This window comes from Eucalyptus grandis, chromosome 11 (genome assembly GCF_016545825.1).
Source record: "Eucalyptus grandis isolate ANBG69807.140 chromosome 11, ASM1654582v1, whole genome shotgun sequence".
Classification (NCBI taxonomy): domain Eukaryota; kingdom Viridiplantae; phylum Streptophyta; class Magnoliopsida; order Myrtales; family Myrtaceae; genus Eucalyptus; species Eucalyptus grandis.
The window spans coordinates 6,176,922-6,195,506 of NC_052622.1; the positions used below are offsets into that span (position 1 = coordinate 6,176,922).

Consider the following 18,585-nt stretch of genomic DNA (forward strand, 5'->3'; position numbering starts at 1 on the left):
AAAAGAGCACTATACTATTCACGTTAGAGCAAGCTTGTAACCTCTGCTGGCTCCCCTCATTGCATGCTGACCTTGGTAATGCCATTAACATGGACAAGGACTATGACTTGCTAAACTGCAAAAGCGCCAAGAGATAAATTTAATGACCTTTAACTGATGACAATATGTTTCCCATCATTTACTAAGTGACACTAAGTGGGAGAATTAAGAGGATATCCGGGAAATTGTTAGACCTTTTATAGAGCTGTTAAAGCAGGAGTGCTGATTGTAGAAATCACGGGTACAAATACAAACAGACTGTACCTATGAAATAGAGTCATCTACCGGATCAACTGGCCCATTTGAGATTAGCGGCTTCCTGATGCCTTGTGAAGGACTCGCGAAGCATTCAGTCCCTCAAAATCTTTCCAAGTCCTTCATATCCAAATGTCTCTTCCAGAGAATCTAGGTCTATATAGATTCGTATCTACTTAATGTTTGTTAGGCCATCAATAAAGGACATACAAGAAGATTGAGACATGATAGAATACGGAGTCATGATAATTCCGAGTAGGATGGCTGACATAGTGATGACCTCTATCATGAGTGGAAGAAGTTTAGAAGATGCGCAATCAACTCTGGCAACTCTGGAACGTCAACCATCCTCATCCTCGGTGCATTAAATACTTCTTTAAAAATGGATATATGAAGAATGACACGAGCTCTCATGACATATTGACTAGAGAACAAAGTTCCTCTACTCCCGGTTGGACTTTCTAGACCAAGGCAAATAGTGCTTACTACTTCGTAGGTATAGGCGTATATAGACATCTTGTTCTATTAGCATCTTCCATGCAATCATGTGCATGCTAAAAGGGCAACTACCGACTGGGCTTACAAGGAAGTTGCAATTTTTTGCAGGATTTGTTTGTGTGAGGGTATCTGACAGGAAAACACGGGCACCCCGTCCATTGGTGGCCAGGCTGCACCTTCGGGCTAGTAAATTACCTAATACCAAAGGTAAGAAGGATGATGGTCAGTAATGTTGGACGCAGGCAAGACCAGATCAATAACCATGTTAGGCGAAGCATTTGAGGAACGGTCTGGGATGGGGTCTGGGATGGGGCTTCTGCTCTTGGAAGACCAGCAAGTCACAGGCCTTCCGGTCAAAGGGAGGGCGATACAGTTGACTGGAAGCTGAAGATATTGCTTCCCGCAATGAGGAGTGACAAATCTTCCCTTGTTTCATTCAATGGGTAGGTTATCAAGCTACTTGATTAAATCAAAACACAATCAGGCATCGACACTTTTATGGAGGTTATTTTTACCGATATGATTATTGGAGTGCCTTGGTGAATCGTTGATTTTCACTGAACACTAAATGGTGGTGGTGGTGCCTGTTTTCAGGATTTTAGAATATACGATGGGGAGCATATTTTTAGACCATGCCTAGACATCGACACACCTGTTAAGGTATGAGCTCTGATTTTTTACATGGTACAGCTTTAGCATATATAGAAACATTTTACTCCTTTGCCTGAAGTATCACTCGCCTACTGGGTGAAAATACTTGATGTAGAAGGCTCCTTGTTTAAATTTTTTTGTGGAATCCGCCAGCTTGGCATTTAGAGTTGTGTCAAGAGAGCTTTCATTGTTGCACTTTCACTTTCTTTTGGCGAGGCTTATGCAATTATTTAGTTGAATGGGATAGGACTAGCAATTTATAGATAATTTTGGTCGATAGATGTGAAGAACTTCAATCTCAGCTTGTCCTTGAATGGTCCACTATGAGGTTCACTGCTAGAGTTTGTCTTTGGGTGAATCAGATTAGGAATGGTAGAATATGGTAGAATATGATGTTTGGCTTATCCAAAGAAAAGAATACGATTTTGAACTACCAATTGGTATGTGTGGTGAGATAATGAGACCTGAGTGAGACATTGCTAATTAAAGATATTGCTGTCTTCTTCTTCTTTAGTGATATGCAAGAACGTTTTGTCCATCTAGTTTTGTCTATCTAGTTGTATGATTTAATTATAGGTAGCAACTTGGAGCACAACTTGGAGCAGGCATAGTGCTGTTTGGAGAGCACATGTTGAGTGTCGCCGGAGGAGGAGACGTCCGCTGGACAGGGCGGGTCCGGCCAAAGAGAAAATCTAAGAATCCTACCAATTCCCAAATTGGTAGTTTCCAAACGCCGTTGTTCCCCAAACCCGGTTCCCAGCCGCCCCCTTAAACAAGACTATCCTCTGCCTCAAAACCCAGTTTCCGACCACTATTTGCGCCAAAAAAAAAAAACAAAAAGACAAAAAAAAAAAAACAAAGAGGACAAATTTTACACTACTTGAGCAAAGCATCATTTCCGCAGGCTTCAAGCTTCTCACTCTGTTCTATGTGGGACTCGGGGGCAGAGAGAGAGGGGAGAGGGAGTGGGGGTGGGACTGGGAGTGAGTGGCTCTCCAACGTCGAGTTGGTCTCTGTAAATAGACAAACGAAAAGACCATCTTTCAGTTTCTTGGCCGAATTTCTTTTGGTGGCACAGCAGCATTTGTCCCAAATATTAAAAGTAAGTACGTTTTTAAAGAAGTAATTTAAAGTTATAAACTATTCAAAGTCCGAATGAACAGGACTTCATCAGCGAATAGGAAGTACTCATGATGTTAAAGTGGTTGGACTCATTGCTTTGAAGGCTCCAAATGAGCTATTGTCTATGATTTCATGCACAATGAATCTTTGGATAAGCATATTTTTTCATGAGAATAAGAGATTTCTCTTAATTGCAACGAAACGTATGATATTGCTTTTGGAGTAATAAAAGAGATTGAATATTTTCATCGACAATGCGACGTGCAAATTTATATTTTGATATTAAGCCTCACAACATTTTTCTCGACAGAGGTTTCATCCAAAAAGTTTTTGACTTTGGGCGCGTGATATTATATCCCATGGAGTACAGCAGTATGTTTCTAATTGCTATGAGAAGAACCTTTGAATACATGGCTCTAAATCTAAAGAACATTGGGGGCGTTTCCTACAAAGCCGATGTCGATAGCTCCAGACCAGCTCCAGAGTCCCTTTTTCTTCTCGCTGTTGAATTCTGATCTTTTGGCTGACCAAAAAAAAAAAAAAAAAGAAAAGAAAATTCTGATCTTTTCTAATCTAATGCTCCTCGTCGCTGCACGTCTGCCGGCCCAAGGGCAATAACATTTTAGATGACCGGCTTTTGACTTTTCAGCCGTCCATTCCCAAATTGTTCCGTCTCTCATACGTCCCATCAATGTAGGTCGCTAAGCCCCAAATCACGCACATCCACACATCCACACGATTAGCTGTCGTCGGGGAATTTTATCCCCCTCTTATGATAAATACCTCGCCATTATTGCAAGAAAGAAACAGAGCAACCAAAATCATTCATCTCATTTTTATCTTTCTTCTACAGCTCAATACGAAAACACTCAGATTTTGCTTAGTTGATGCGTGCTCCCTCCAATCGCATAAGCCATGCACAAAGATCAACAACTCCTCCTCCTCCTCTTCCTCCTCTTCCTCCTCCTACCTCAGTCTTTTAGTATCCCTATTGAAAATAATCGATGCACCACCTCTTGTGGCGAGATCGCCAACATAAGCTACCCATTTCGGTTGAAGGGCGACGAGGAGGTCTGTGGCGACCCTAATTATGAGCTAGCCTGTGTAAATAACCGCACAGTTCTTGATTTGTACTTGAGCCAATACCATGTAAGTTTCATTGACTATACCAACTACACAATTAGGGTTGTTGATGTTGAGCTGCAAAAGGGCAATTGCTCGTCTCTTCCTCTCCACTCTTTGTCATGCAGCAGCTTCTTGAACGACAAATCAAATCTGTATAAATGCGGGGGATACCGGTACAATGATAGAGAGTTATCCAAGACAGTTTCAATTGTGAATTGCACGAAGGCCGTTGCTTCTCAGCTATACATCGATGCTTCATCATGCCTTGATGGGGTCGAATTTTCAAAATTTTCCGGTACAAGAAGGCAATTATATGCCATGGTCGATGCTAATGTCTCAAATATGGAAAGTGCGTGCACTATAGAGCATATGGCAATGATACCAGGGTGGGCTGATGGAGACAATCTTCGTTCCTATGCGCAAATCCATGATCTAATGGTTTATGGGTTTGAGCTTTCATGGCTTCCGATTGCCTGTAAGAAGTATTGCAGACATTATTTCGTGTGCGACATCAATGACAAGCACCAAATTCAGTGTAGTGCCAAGAACGGTAACAACTTTTGAGTTTGTTCAATTTCTTATAAAGAATAGCAAGGGTGCCGTAACATTTATACAATACTCGTTTAAGTGTCATAACTTTTCTTTTTTGTTCACTTAAGTGTCACATTAAAGTAAAATCGATCATTTGAATATTGTTTTTGACAAATCATCCTACGTATTTTTTTTAATTAATTTTCCATTTCGATGTGGATTCTTTTTATCTTTGATTTTTTTTTTATTAATTGTCCAAATCAACGACAGTGATGTCACATACAATGATCGGCATTTACATCGAATTTTCCGCTAAAGCAAATCACCGATGACTCTTAAGTAATCGAATTTAAATTTGTGGCACTCAAGTGAACAAAAAAGAAACATGTTAAGTGAATGTTGTATGAAAATTATGATACTTTTAATGTGCTTATCCCAAAATATTATTAGGATATATTTGGTCAAAGACATGTGAAATTTCACTAAACGTGAAATAGAGCTCAGTCATCTATAAGATCACGTAGTTAGTTCAATGTTGTTGTGGTATTTTATAAGTACAACAACGGATACATTTTTATTCATTTGTTAATTTAAGTAATTAGAATTCCGCTAGTAAATCTTAGTGGATTGAACTTGATATACTCAATTACTCACTGTTTGATTATGATCTAAGTAAACACATTCTATCTCTTTTGCAGATATCGCCTTTTACCTCACCTTAATTGCCGAGGTTATTGAAGTGATATCGCTCTTTAGCATCGGTAAACATCAATACAATCTTCATTGTGAAATCAAGTTAGTGTTCCTAAATACAAACATTCAACACACGCACGAATTGGTTATTCATATAACAATAAATACATTATTTATTCAATTGCTTATCTATTTAGTTCAAATTCTGCCCACAAATCTTAGTGGACTGAACCGATGTACACACTGCTTCATTATGGTCTAAATAAATGTCACTTAAATGTTCTTCAGAAATCACTTGTTACAAACTCAATCTCTATTGCGGAATACGGTTCGTTGATGGGATAAGCCCGCTCTGGCTCTTGCTCTCGCTCTTTAGCATCGGTAACATTACTATAGTCTTCTCATTGTGAAATTGACTTTAAATCTTTAAATGCAAACATCTAACACACCCTCAAATTGGTTAAAAATATACAGTGTTTCAATGCATGGTTGTGAAATTCATCTTGGGAGCCCCATGCGTGATGATATTATTAATACGCAAATGGAGGAGAAGACATTTAGCAATGGATCAAAATGTTGAAGAATTTTTGCAATCTAATAATTTCTTGCCGATAAGGTATTCTTACTCGAACATCAAGAAAATCACGAGTGGCTTTAAGGATAAATTAGGAGAGGGAGGGTATGGTTCCGTTTTCAAAGGAAGACTCCGGAGTGGCCATGAGGTGGCGGTCAAGATTCTAAAGGGAAAAACGAATGGGCAGGACTTCATTAGTGAAGTGGCTACCGTTGGCAAAATTCATCATGTCAATGTTGTTGGACTCATTGGTTATTGCTTTGAGGGCTCTAAACAAGCTCTTGTCTACGATTTCATGCACAATGGATCTTTGGATAAGCACATTTTCTCACGAGGACAAGGGATTTCCCTTGAATGCAAGGAAGTGTATGAGATTTCTCTTGGAGTTGCTAGAGGGATTGAATATCTTCATCGAGGATGCGACATCCAAATTTTACACTTTGATATTAAGCCTAATAACATTCTTTTGGATAGGGATTTCACCCCAAAAGTTTCTGACTTTGGGCTCGCAAGATTGTATCCCACGGATTACAACACTGTGTCTCTCACTGCCGCAAGAGGAACCTTAGGGTACATGGCTCCGGAGCTCGTCTTCAAGAACCTTGGAGGCGTATCTTACAAAGCCGATGTCTATAGTTTCGGAAAATTGTTAATGGAAATGGCTACTAAGAGGAAAAATGGGGATGTGGTTTCAGAGTATTCCAGTCAAATTTACTTTCCTTTGTGGATTTATGATCGACTCTGTAAAGAATTGGAAATTCCGATGGAAGTCAGTGAGGATGACAGGAAAATAATAAAAAAGATGATAATAGTTGCTCTTTGGTGCATACAATGGAATCCTGACGATCGCCCTTCGATGCAGAAAGTCTTGAAAATGCTCGAAGGAGAAGTAGATGATCTACAAATATCTCCCAAGCCACTCTTTTATGCAACAGAAATGTCAAGAAGGGATGATGGAACTTGGACCGATGAAGGCAATAATACCATATCCACTACATCAACTAGTGCAATAACTTACGAAGATTCTGGTCTTGAGTGTACTAGTATTAGCATTACGCAAGCATAGACACATATCAAAACCGTTTGATCTGTTCACATATGTGGCGAATTGAAGCATGGTAGTGATGATGTTTCATGTGTAGCTCCCCTTTCTTGGCCATCATTATATCATAGATGTTTATGACTATATTTATGATCTCAATTACGCCCAATTCATCTTTTAGCATTATCATATTAAAGATGTCATTGGTTATAGTTTGGACTCTTGGACCCAATAAAAAATCTAGTGACTACTTTCAGGATAGTGCTAAGAGGAGCAAGTTTGGGTTTCAAAGTCTTTGCTTAAAAGTCTAGCTAGCACACAATCTACTTTATGCGTGGCTTAATGACACATCAATGATTGCTATGTATGTATTGTTTCATTGTGTACCAATTGTTGCTACGAATAATGTTGAAAATGATGGATGGGGAGATAATAAACAATTTTGATTTAATGGCGAGGGAGTATCTCCATGAGTAACAATAATAAATGAGATTAATTAAATTCTTATTACATTTACTAGGTTGCTAAAGTTATCTTAGTGGTCAATGTGCACTTAAAAAATAATATTAGGTTTCCTTTAGGGTTCGTTGTCCAAGGCTATTACATCGGGGGAAATTTTATTCGAGGGGGAGATATATGTCATCTTTATTACAATGGTTTGAGTATTCTATTCAAGTCTAAATTAATTTCGAATGCGAATGAGTATTGCCTTTTAGTTTTCAAGATCGTGTTAACTATATCAAACCGTTTCTACTCTCATTTTTTAAGTAGTACATCACTCTTCGTATCAAATTGAACAAACTCGAAATGGGTGAGGACAAACAAAATCCCACTTCAAGAATGGAAGCGGAATTTTACAATTTTTTGTGAATTTAATTTCGCCATTATTAAGATTGACTTTTTTTTAGCCGGTGAACGTGCTTGTTGACTCCAAGCCCAATAATCATATGGACTTCAGGTGAGTATTGGGCCAATAATCATGTAACTTCATTTGCATTTTTCTTATTAAGAAGTGTGGAAAAAAGAATCGAACGATGCGTTTGCATCATTTACAATTTCACTGCTTTTTTTCTCGGCCGAAGTACAATATTTCTGCTTTTGGGCCTCCCCAAATGCCGAACAATACTTTCCGGTAATAGGTCCCTTAATTTGGGGCACAGGGCGAAATGACGAAAAGTTTAGGGGCCCAAATCCGAAATAACAGAAAGGTCACGTCCTCGGATGCAAAAGGGTCGCCTCGCTAGTCGCTATTTGCTTCCTTCCATAAGTCTCTTTTGCTTCAGCGAGGGAGGTCGCTTCGAGACTCAAACGCTCAAACGCATTCAACCGTTAATTAAAAAATTAATCGGGCGAAAAAATAAAAAAAAATCGCCACATCTGTTTCGATTTTGATTCTCGTTCATCGTTCTCATTTGCGATCTTATCAAGATCTCTCTACTGTTTTCTAAATTCCATCTCCACTCTCTTTTCTCGTTACTTCGACCTTCTAGGAGTTGGAGCACTCTCCACCACCAATAAACTCACTAACAACTAAATTGCAAGATGAGGGTTGTATTTGTTACATTTTTCAAGACAATATGTGATCTTTACTGGGCAACGGGCCTGAAATGAACAAGGACGAATGGAATGGCATAAATCACGTTACATCTAAAAATAATTCAAAATTAGAAAAGTTGGGATTCGTAATTATAAAACAATAAACATGGGAAAAATTATTATTTTACTAACATTTTATTTTAACATCTTCAAGATGAAAAAGAAATTTTATTTTCAAGCCAAATGCGTCACGTGGGTCTCCGACCAGAAGTAAAAGTCAAGTCGTGTGTTAAAATCTGCGGAAGGTTATCCAAATGTCGACCGTATGCATTATTCGGTGTACAAGATTCAATAAATATTTTTCATGCATTACGCATTTTGCTTGTTTTCTTCCCTACCGCCCCCCATCCACTGGGCCGGGCCTGGGTTCACTCTGAGATTGCCGCGTCGGGTTGGGCGGGGCCGGTTTTTTACGTCGTTTGAAGTTTAGGTTCGTCGCGGTGCATAAATTGGGCCCCTGTGCTTGTGCCGTACGTTGACCGGCTTTTGATTTTTCAGCCGACCATTCCCACATTTTTTCTTCTTACGTACGTCCCATTTTTGTGGTCGCTACATCACAAATCGCTCGCCTCCACACAATTGAGTTTGTCGTTGGAGATTTTTTTTTTTCTTCTCTCGTCGTTTCTTCATGAGAGAAACAGAGCAACACAAATCATTCCTCTCATCTTTATTGACTTTTTGTTCCATAAAAAGTTAGCTAAAAGTCAAATCGGAAAATAGTAGGAGACATAAGAAGATGATCTCTCCCTTAATAACATTAATAGATTCGATAAATTAAATTCTTATTTCTTTTACTAGTTGCTATGGTTATTAGTGAAAGCGATAAAAAAAAAAATCTTTTTGGATTCATTGTTTGTGGCTATTACTGATAAATTACAACCCACAGAATTACTGATATAAATGAGTTACGACAATTATGGGTAAAATTACAACTCATAAAGTTAATTTACTACCCACAAGTGCCTTCAATTTTATGATAATTTCAGGAAAATTATGGCTAAAATTGATATCTTTTGATCTACATGAATGTCCCACTATGATTTGTTTCCGATTAATGCTAAGTGGACCTCCACCAGAACTTTAAGGCTGATTTGGATTTAGTGATAATGAATACTTCTATAACAAAATCTCATTGCGTGTAATTAGACTCATAATGGTATTCGGTTTGAGTTGTTTTGACTGTTTAAACACTTAAATTTAGAATCACATGCCTCCAGGTCTCGTGTTTGTCTTCAAGGCCTAGGCACCAAAGTCTAATTCATGAGGTCTCTGGCTTGGTAGCTAAAGTCCCTAGTTCAGCTCGACTATCATGTGCTCAACCATTGTGTCTCCGTCCCGTTGTCAGTCTTCGGCATACCAAGCCTAGGCACTAGGATCTCAATTTCAGGTAGTGGGGGTTCGGGGTGGCCTCGAGGTCTCAAGTCAAGGCCTTCGGATCTCGGGTGTTGGGGGGTCGAGTTGACCTTCCCCTCCCCACACAGTCAGTAGTGATAGAAAGGGGTGATGGACCAGGATTATTCCATGACTTTGTTGGTGATAGAGTATAATTTTGATGATCGTGGAATTTTATTAAAGGTTGCTAAGGTAATTCACTGCCATACATATGTATCAAGTCTTTCTTCTAAATGAAAAAAAAATCAATGAAGAAGCCTGGATATCGCGAGGTGGAGAAGGTTGCAGAAGAGCGGAGACTTCAGGGAAGCACTTTTCGTCGATTGGACAAATGGCTTCCATTGGAAATGCTTTGCTCGAACACGAAACGCCTGCGAACTTTTCCGCGGAAGGCGGCAACTTCGAATTTTGCCCGCCAGATATGAAAGGTTTCTTCTCTGTTTTATTTTCTTGTTATCTTTTAAAGGAGCTAACCATCTATGCTTTATCTGTTACTTGCACATGATATATATGAAATATTTCAGCCCATGAACATGGTGTATACAAGTAGTGTTGTCTGATGTCAATGCTTCAACGATAAGTAAAGATCGTAAAACTCTTAACTACTTATGATTTTGACTACGATGACTTTGCAAACCAAATAAGCTGTATTTTAACCGAATATTTAAATCCAGTTCCTTCAGCAAAACGAGCCTCAGCGCTCCTAGTATCACTTTTTGGGCCACACTATAATCAACAGGGTCTAATTCATTTTCAGAACTAAAACAAAATTGATCGTTTCATTAAGGAATGTTCCCCATGAGAGTCGAGCGGCATATGCCCCCAAGTGTCAAACAAAGCCATTTGGGACAATGACGATACTTGCACATCAAAGCATTCAACATCATCATTCACAATTTCATATTTCATTCCAGACAAAACTTAACATTTTCAATTAGTCTATAAACTATATTGAATATGTATCAAAACTTTAGTGACTACATTATTTAACATTTTAGGGATAACATTGCATATTAGAATAACATTTAAAGATTATATTGAACAAATAAAGTATTCGATGATAACAACCATTTGTGTAATCATCCTATATTTTTACTAGTGCACTTTGAGTTATGAATTTAGCACAAACATCAGTACTGAGAATGACCCGGAAAAGATGGACGAGCTTGTTGCTCGAGCATCTTTGAAGTTTGGCGCATCATAGCCCATGACGATAACACCAGTTTTGCACCTTCCCCAAATTTTCTTCCACGAGATTTTCCAGGATGGTTCGCAGCGCATTATCTTTTTGACTTCTTTTTTTCCCATTCTCTGTTGCTCGTCTACACACGTTGACCGACTTTGACTTCTCGGTTGACGAATTCCGCACTTCGTCGTCTTCTGTCTTGTGAGATGGACCAACCCATTATTTTGATTCCCAATAGGGGCGACTAAGAGGCTACATCGTCTTCAAAAACCTTGCTCATTTGTTTATATTAGCTTTCCGATCCGACTCAATTCGTGACTTGATAAATGCCACTTTCCTGTAATTTCATTTGATTCAATTTCTTCTTAATTAAAACCCTTTGCAAGTGCACATGCAACAAACATTGCAATGCTAAAAAAACTAACCCTTGCTCTCGTTATTCTTTAACGTGAGTACTATCCATGTGGGATATCATCTCATGTGGCACCTCATGTGTTTACTGACATAAGCTACCCATTTCAATAAAAAAGTGGTCTGAAGAGCTTTGGCCACCATCTTTTTTATTAAGTTCGTCTCAAAGCCTCGAGATTTGGGATATTATTAATGCGCAAATGGAGAAGGAGACATTTAGCACGGATGAAAACATGGAAGAGTTCTTGTATATTTGTTATTGGAATAAAGTGGGTTATAGGATGTTAATAAATATTGATAATGGGACGGAAGTTTAGAATGATCGATGCAAACACAACAAAATGCACTACCATTATAGAGTGTGAGGTGTTTCTCCACTTTTCATATTTTTAAATTGTTACTTTCATATATGAAATGTCATGTCTAAAATTTACACTTTTCAAATTTTTATTGATTTTTTCTTCATAGTCTGTTTGTTATATTATTATTATTATTATTATTTGTTTCCTAAGAGTATTCCTCATTTCACGTTGAGGAAATTCAGTGATCACATGAAAGTTTGGCACGTAATAAATTGTCCTTTTAATGATTAACGTAAGAAAATATTAGCTTCCTCCTTTTCATGATCCTATTCTAAATTTAATTTATATCATTTCTTTAATAACAATCAAAGTTGATATAGAATCCTCCAATCATGACTTAAATCACATTTTATTATTGCACAAGAAAATATGTGATCTTAACATGCGCAACACACATTACATTGAATTGCTACTTACGGAAATACATAAATCAAATTACATTTGAAAATGCAATTTCAAAATGAGAAAAGTTGAGGTTTTTAATAAAAAGAATAGATATGGGAAAATTCATTATTTTAATAAGATTTTTTAACACCTTCAAGATAAAAGAAACAAATGTTCAGACTAAATGCATCACGCGAGTCTTCGGCTACAAATAAAAGTCGAGTATATCAAGTGCTAAAATCTGCTAAAAGGTTATGTGGAAGGGGATGATGAAAAAGAAGGAAACTATATTTTATTTTATTTTTATGTTAATCACACGGAAAAGTGTGGGAATGGGTGCTGAAAAGTCAAATGTTCAATCGACCCTGGACCGGCCTTCGAGGCAAAGGGAGCAAAAAGCAAAATCTAGTGGACGTAATGATGGGGAAAAAGAATCGAACGGTGCGTTTGCATCATTTACAATTTCACTGTTTTTTTTTTTTTTCTTGGCCGGAATACAATATTTCTGTTTTTGGGCCACCCGAAAATCCGAACGACACTTTCCGGTAACAGGTCCCTTGATTAGGGGTGAGCAGCGGGTCAGGGTCGACCGGACCACCGGCCCAACCCCGTCTGGTCCCGGTCCCCAAGGGGAATGGGTCGGTCATTGGTTCTAAAATCCGGGACCAACATGACGGGTTTGTCGCCTGGCCCTAAGAGTTTGGAGTCGGTCCAACCCTAGACCAACCCCTGTATATTATATTATATTGTATTATATTATATTATTTATAATTCTTTTATATATTCAAACCTAAGTAAAATGTCATTATATTATATTATATTGAGATGTTCTATTAATAGCACTAATAGTAATTTCAATTTAAAACTTTTGTTGAGTATTAATTATATGTAGTTTATTTTGTTTTCGGGTGTTTAGAAGTTCAAGTGAATTAACAAGATGTGAAGTTATATATTTATGGTTTATATTAAGTATTTTGACTTTTTATGGTTTAATTGTACTAATGAATTTCAGTTGCACTTTGCTTTTCAATTTGTGTCAAATAATAGAAGTTTTTGAAGAGCAGAGTAGTACTGCAGTGGATACAGTGATTTGCTAGTCAAGTGGTATAAAGCTCATTTTTTGGTTGAGTGAACTCTACGTGATTATGAATATTAAAGATAGATGTTCCATCTTGTTCCATATCTCGATGAGCGGTTAGTAGGTACGGAATTTTTATTATTGTGTCATCTTAGATTTGCTAAATATGTATTGGTATTTATAGTTTAATTGCACAATGCCGTATTGTCGATGGATGTGTAATTTGAATCTGTAGGTTTGCTTTTTTAGGAAGTATAAAAAAATAAGACGAAAAAAATTATCGATCGGTCTGCCAGGTTTGTGCCAAGCCCAGGGCCAACCCATCGTGGGTGGCCCAGTCCTGTGGTCCAGACTCAATAGGGTCGGTCTCGGTCAAAATGAGGGACCGACACTATACGGGTTGGTCCTAGGGTTAGGGGGTGGCCCGGACCAACCCGGACCATGCTCATCCCTACCCTTGATTCGGGATACAGGGAGAAATGACAAAATGTCCAGGGGACCAAATCCGAAATAATGGAAAGGTCGCGTCCTTGGATGCAAAAAAAGTCGTCTCGCTACTCGCTCCTTGCTTCCTTCCAGAAGTTTCTTTGCTTGAGCGAGGGAGGTCGGTTCTAGACTCAAACGCTCAAACGCACTCAACCGTTAATTAAAAAATTAAGCAACCAAAAAAAAAAAAAAAAATCGCCACATTCAATTCTGATTCTGATTCTAGTTTATCGTTCTCTCCCACGATCTAGATCTCTCTGCCGTTTTCTAGATTCCATCTCCACTCTCTTTTCTCGTGCGATAAGTTCCTCGAATCGCAGTCCCGATCGAAGACGAAGACGACGGCGAAGAAGGCGATGGGCGGCGGAGGTGAATCATCGGAGGCGACGCGGTGCGGTCGTCCGACAGGAGTGAGTCCATCGAGGCGTATACTTCGCGCTGGGAGTTAATGATTGGTGATTAGAGGCTTTCGAGAATGGTTTTGATGGGGCCGACGCTTTGCTGGTGTTCGCGGGTCCGATGCATGCGGCGCGTTGAACCGGTGTGGGAAGAGGTTCGAAGATGCTACAAGAAAAGCACCAATGAGGCAATGAAGTACCGCAGTTTCCGTAACGGATATTCTCTCTAATGGTGGAGCTAATGAGGATTGGGCTCTTGCTGCACAAATCCTATTCGCGTCCTCAGCCATCTCAGGTTTGTATTCCTTTATGTCCTTCCCATCAATGACGACCTTTCCTTCCATCGGATCGTAGAACCTCAGCAGAAGGGCCAGAAATAGAGGACTTTCCGGCACCACTTGGCCCGACGAGAGCTACCTTCGTTGCAGCTTCAATTTTCAACGTGAAGTTCTTCAGAACGGTAACTTATGGTCGTGATGGGTACTTGAATTTGACGTTCTGGAACTCAGCAGTTCCTTCGATCCTCCCATGACGTGTCTTTTCCAGCACATCTGGTTCGATTTCAGTTTTTCGGTCGAGGGTCTGGAATGCAGGAGTGAGTATGCTCATGGCCGATGTCACGGTGGGGATCAGCGTCCAAAGCTATGTAATAGAAGGTACCGTGAGAGAGAAAATCTGGTACGATCTTATACCATTTCCGAATGTGGCTTGGCCTCTATCGACCATCCCAATCCTGTTCTCGGGTTTCTCAAACCAAGTGAATTCGTTGCGCAGGACACCTGCAAGATTTTAGAACAATCAATGCAAATTGTACTCTATAAATGATTCATAACTTGGGCAGAATCTCAAATTTGGAGCTAGTAGATTCTGCATTAAACTGCAAAGGACTCTGCTAGCAAAAAAGAGTGACAGTTACCTGAAAAGAGAGTTTTTCTAAGGTTTGTCATGGCCTTCTCACCGACCACACCAAAGTAGTAATGCTGCAAGATGTGAGAGACTAATGATAGCAACCCTATTAGGGAGAATGCGATCGAGTACCATGCGACTTCCCGCTTGGCATGTTTATGGTAATATGCTACACCTATTGTTATGATGAAGAACCCAAAAACAGGCTTTGAGATTCCAGAGAAACCGGCTGCAATGGAGCCGATGGCTGTCTTGACGAGTTCCGTCCTCCTCAACCCAAACCAGATTCTAAAGAAGTGGACTGCTTCTAATCTTTTCTCATGCTCCTCTTGCTCAGGGTCTTCCCTGAGGCTTTCTTCTATCTCTGCACCTTTTTCACTTAAAACTCTGCTTTGAGGTGAGCCATGGGGTTGGTCAATTTCAGAATCCTGTGAAGGTATATCAATTCTGTCATTCAATCAAAAACATGGGCCAATGAGGACCTCTCTTTTTCTTTTTCTTTTTTCTTTTTCTTTTTAATCGAAATAATTGTCATATGCATACTGTAGGAAATAATTATTATGAGGCAGCCAACCTTTCATCACGAACAACTCTGATGTTCTGCATGTTGAATAAGCTGTTGTAAAATTTGCAGGTATCCAGTAGGGTGCTGTGCGTTCCTGTCTCCTTAACCTGTCCATTCTCTACGACTGCAATTTCATCTGCATTAACAATGGTTGACAATCTGTGCGCAACTTCCCTGCATGGCCTTCTGCAATGCCTCTTGAACCAGCTTCTCAGATCCCGAATCAAGAGCACTTGTAGCCTCATCGAGCAGTAAGTATTGGAGGATTCTTGAGAACGGCTCTGGCTATTGCAATTCTTTGTTTTTGTCCTCCTGATGGATGGAAGCCCCTCTGCCCCACCTAGTCCATCATCATGGCGCCAAAATTTAACGTAGGATCCTTGTTTTTTGTCTAATGAGAGCTTGAGAACTTTCAAGAGAGACATCTTTTATTTACATCTGTTACTAGGAGATTGCATATTACCTCTGTCAAGTAGTTATCTGGAAGCTGTGAATTGAAATTATGCGCATTTGCCATCATTGCTGCATTCTCTATTTGTTGGTCATATGCATCCAAATTTCCTACTTTAAGGTTGTCCTTGATAGTGCCAGCAAACAGTGATGGTTCTCGGGAAACTGCTCCAATATTTTGGCAGAGGCTCTTCAAATCAAGATCCTTGATGTTATGGTTATCTATGAGAATGACCCCTGAAAACTTGCAATATTACCCAATCATCAGCAACCTATGCAATATTATTCAATCGTCAGCAATCTTTGTGTGCAAAAAATGTTTGAGCAATAGAAGCATGAAACCGTGGGAATAATAAGGAGAGGATAAAAAATTTCAGCTCAAGAGAATGGAGGATAAAGGTTTTAGACCTTTCGATGGATCGTAGAATCTTGCAACCAGGGATATGATTGTGCTTTTCCACACCCACTGCTACCAACTAACGCCACTGTCTTTCCTGCTGGAATTGACAGCGTAAAACCTTGAAGAATCACCTTATCTTCTTGGGATGGGTAAGCAAAGTGAATGTTCCTTATGTCAATGTTTCCCTCGATTTCCTTCAGTACAATCCCCCCTGAAGCGTTGCTAATATTTGGTTTTTTCCAGATCACCTTGAAAACTTCATTTCCTGCTGCTTTTGCTTGGTTAAATACTTGCATGTCTGGGGCAGCATAAGTGATTGAGCTGGAATGCAAAGAAGTCACGGTCCATAATTAAGGTTACATCTTGTTCACTTCATTATATGAAGATTCCTAAAGGCATCTGATATCTTCTTAAGAGGCTCAAAATGAAATGCATCACACACGCGTTCATACAAAACTTTAGAGAACCCAAGTAGGACGATGCTATTTTTCATGTTATGTGCAGATTAACTAGCTTGATGATCATCATTGGATTGCTTATCTTGTCGCTGTAAGACAAAACAATCTCATCCAAAAACTCTTACAAAAAAGGTAAACTTTTCTTACATAGCTCCGAAGAAGATGCTCATGACTGCTGCTATGACGTTCCCTCCACTAGATCTTCCGGCAGCGACTGCGATTGCTCCAATCCATATGATTAGTGCCCAAGAGGAGTTGGTCACTGCTTGAAACATTCCTGTTCCAACTCCCTTAATCAGTGCCTGTCCTCTGCTAATGTCAGACTGCTTGTCCATGCAGTCTGAGAATGATTGCGCGATCCTCTCCAACAAATGCAAAGACCATTTTTATATGAGATATGGACTGTACGTTGTCAAACATTAACCCATGAATTTCCAGATGATTCCCTTTTTCTTAGATTTTTTAGTAATAAAAAAGGTGAAGTTTTTTCACCTGTTCCACAACAGTAGTAGCTTCGGATAGGTAAATCATTTTGGCAGCTGAGATGGCAGTCATTTTCTTGGTGTTGGTGGCTCCAATCAGTAGAATCAAGGGAACTACAAACAAGGTGACAAGTGATACTTCCCAACTGCAAATGAAGGCAATCAAGACTCCAGAAAAGAATGTGGCGAAGCACGAAAGGAAATGCCCCAGCTGCTAGCAAAAAGTTAGCATGATCCGCAAACTTTAGTGGGGAAATCTAAAGAGCAGTCAACTTGAGGGAGAGATTGCTACCTTCTCTCCGATAGCATCCTGGATTATGCTCATGTGAGTACTTATTCCCACAATTCAGTATCAAAAGCTCCAATCTCCTGTCTGAGGACCGATCTCAGGAATTCTAATCTGATCCGTGCTGTTTGTCTTTCGCTCGCGTACATCCAGCATCCAATCTCTGCAGAAAATTGGAAGCCATGTGAATGCTTTGTCACTGCGTACTTTCTATACTATTAGTTCTCTCCTGTAGTTAATCCAGTGCTTCTTGCTAACTTTATTGGTAGTAGTCCAATATGATAAATGATTATATGATACTTCCGATCCCATAAGACTTGATGCGATGTTCGGGAGTGGCTCACAAAAATAAGCAATCTCTACTGGAGCCTAGGAAACAGTGACTTTCGAAAGGCAATTAAGTGCGAAACAAGTGTGCATGTCAACAAAAAAACTGTTCTGCGACTTAGTAAAAACATATGCATCTCCATCATCTTAGAAAACCAAAAGAAGCCAACCTAGGATTCCAGCAGGGAAGGTTGCAAAGGCCACGTACCACAAATATGAAACAACCTGAAAGAGGGAAGAAGAAAAACACGAATGAAAAGCTCCACTGACAGTGTGTGAATCATCCATAATTAGTAAGTTGGTACTAAAGGTGCGCTATGAATAAATATAGCCACCAGTTGACAGTAAGCTAGAAATTCAAGCGAAGTGCAGTTATCTACCTTTTTCAGAGCATGAACCATGCCGTCTTTGTTGTCGATGTGACTTCCGAAAGCATTGAGTGCTTTGCCGAGCAACAAATATCCAACTGGTTGAGCCATCCCATGGACGACAGATCCTATGGTCCCTAGAGCCATTAAAATCCAATCGAGCGTGTCTGCATTCTTCAAAAGCTTATAAAATGGCAAACCTGTTGGGTCACTCTTCTTCTTCACGTCCTCCAGTACTTCTGTTTCCTTCCTCTCCACCTGCATGGGCTGTTCCGGCTGGGTAGACGTCTGCACCATTTTCTTTTTCACATGCGGAGAGGACTGAGTGATGTGTTGAGAAAGGACGCAGTCTCTTGGAGATTATATATAATTTATGAATATTATGCTGTGCGAGGAATATATGGAGCATATCCTTTGAGCTTCGGGAAAAATAATAGTCGGGAAGTCTTTTCCTTCTCAGCATTTCCGTTGATGTTTATGAGCCTGCTGCCACAGATAAAACATACAGAAATAGACATTG

General features: G+C 39.5%; 1 protein-coding gene, 1 long non-coding RNA gene and 1 pseudogene across 6 annotated transcripts; 2 read left to right on the plus strand and 1 right to left on the minus strand.

Moving 5' to 3' along the window:
* Positions 1-1,109: 1,109 nt before the first annotated feature.
* On the plus strand, positions 1,110-2,372 carry LOC120289644. Its single transcript, XR_005547750.1, has 3 exons — positions 1,110-1,235; positions 1,387-1,452; positions 2,020-2,372. It is a non-coding gene; the product is annotated as an uncharacterized LOC120289644 (long non-coding RNA).
* Positions 2,373-3,380: 1,008 nt separating this feature from the next.
* On the plus strand, positions 3,381-6,674 carry LOC104427057 (rust resistance kinase Lr10). Of its 5 annotated transcripts, none has more exons than XM_039304884.1 (3): positions 3,381-4,240; positions 4,920-5,016; positions 5,203-6,674. In XM_039304884.1, the coding sequence occupies exon 3, from the start codon at positions 5,400-5,402 to the stop codon at positions 6,552-6,554; it is 1,155 nt and encodes a 384-aa protein (XP_039160818.1). In that variant the 5' UTR covers positions 3,381-4,240; positions 4,920-5,016; positions 5,203-5,399; the 3' UTR covers positions 6,555-6,674. The 5 variants fall into 5 exon arrangements, with proteins under 5 accessions (XP_039160818.1, XP_039160817.1, XP_039160821.1 ...); XM_039304883.1 differs by having other exon boundaries at positions 4,920-4,982; XM_039304887.1 differs by having other exon boundaries at positions 5,203-5,398.
* A 6,998-nt stretch (positions 6,675-13,672) lies between these two features.
* Positions 13,673-18,362, minus strand: LOC104427068 (annotated as a pseudogene).
* Between the last annotated feature and the right edge of the window lie 223 nt (positions 18,363-18,585).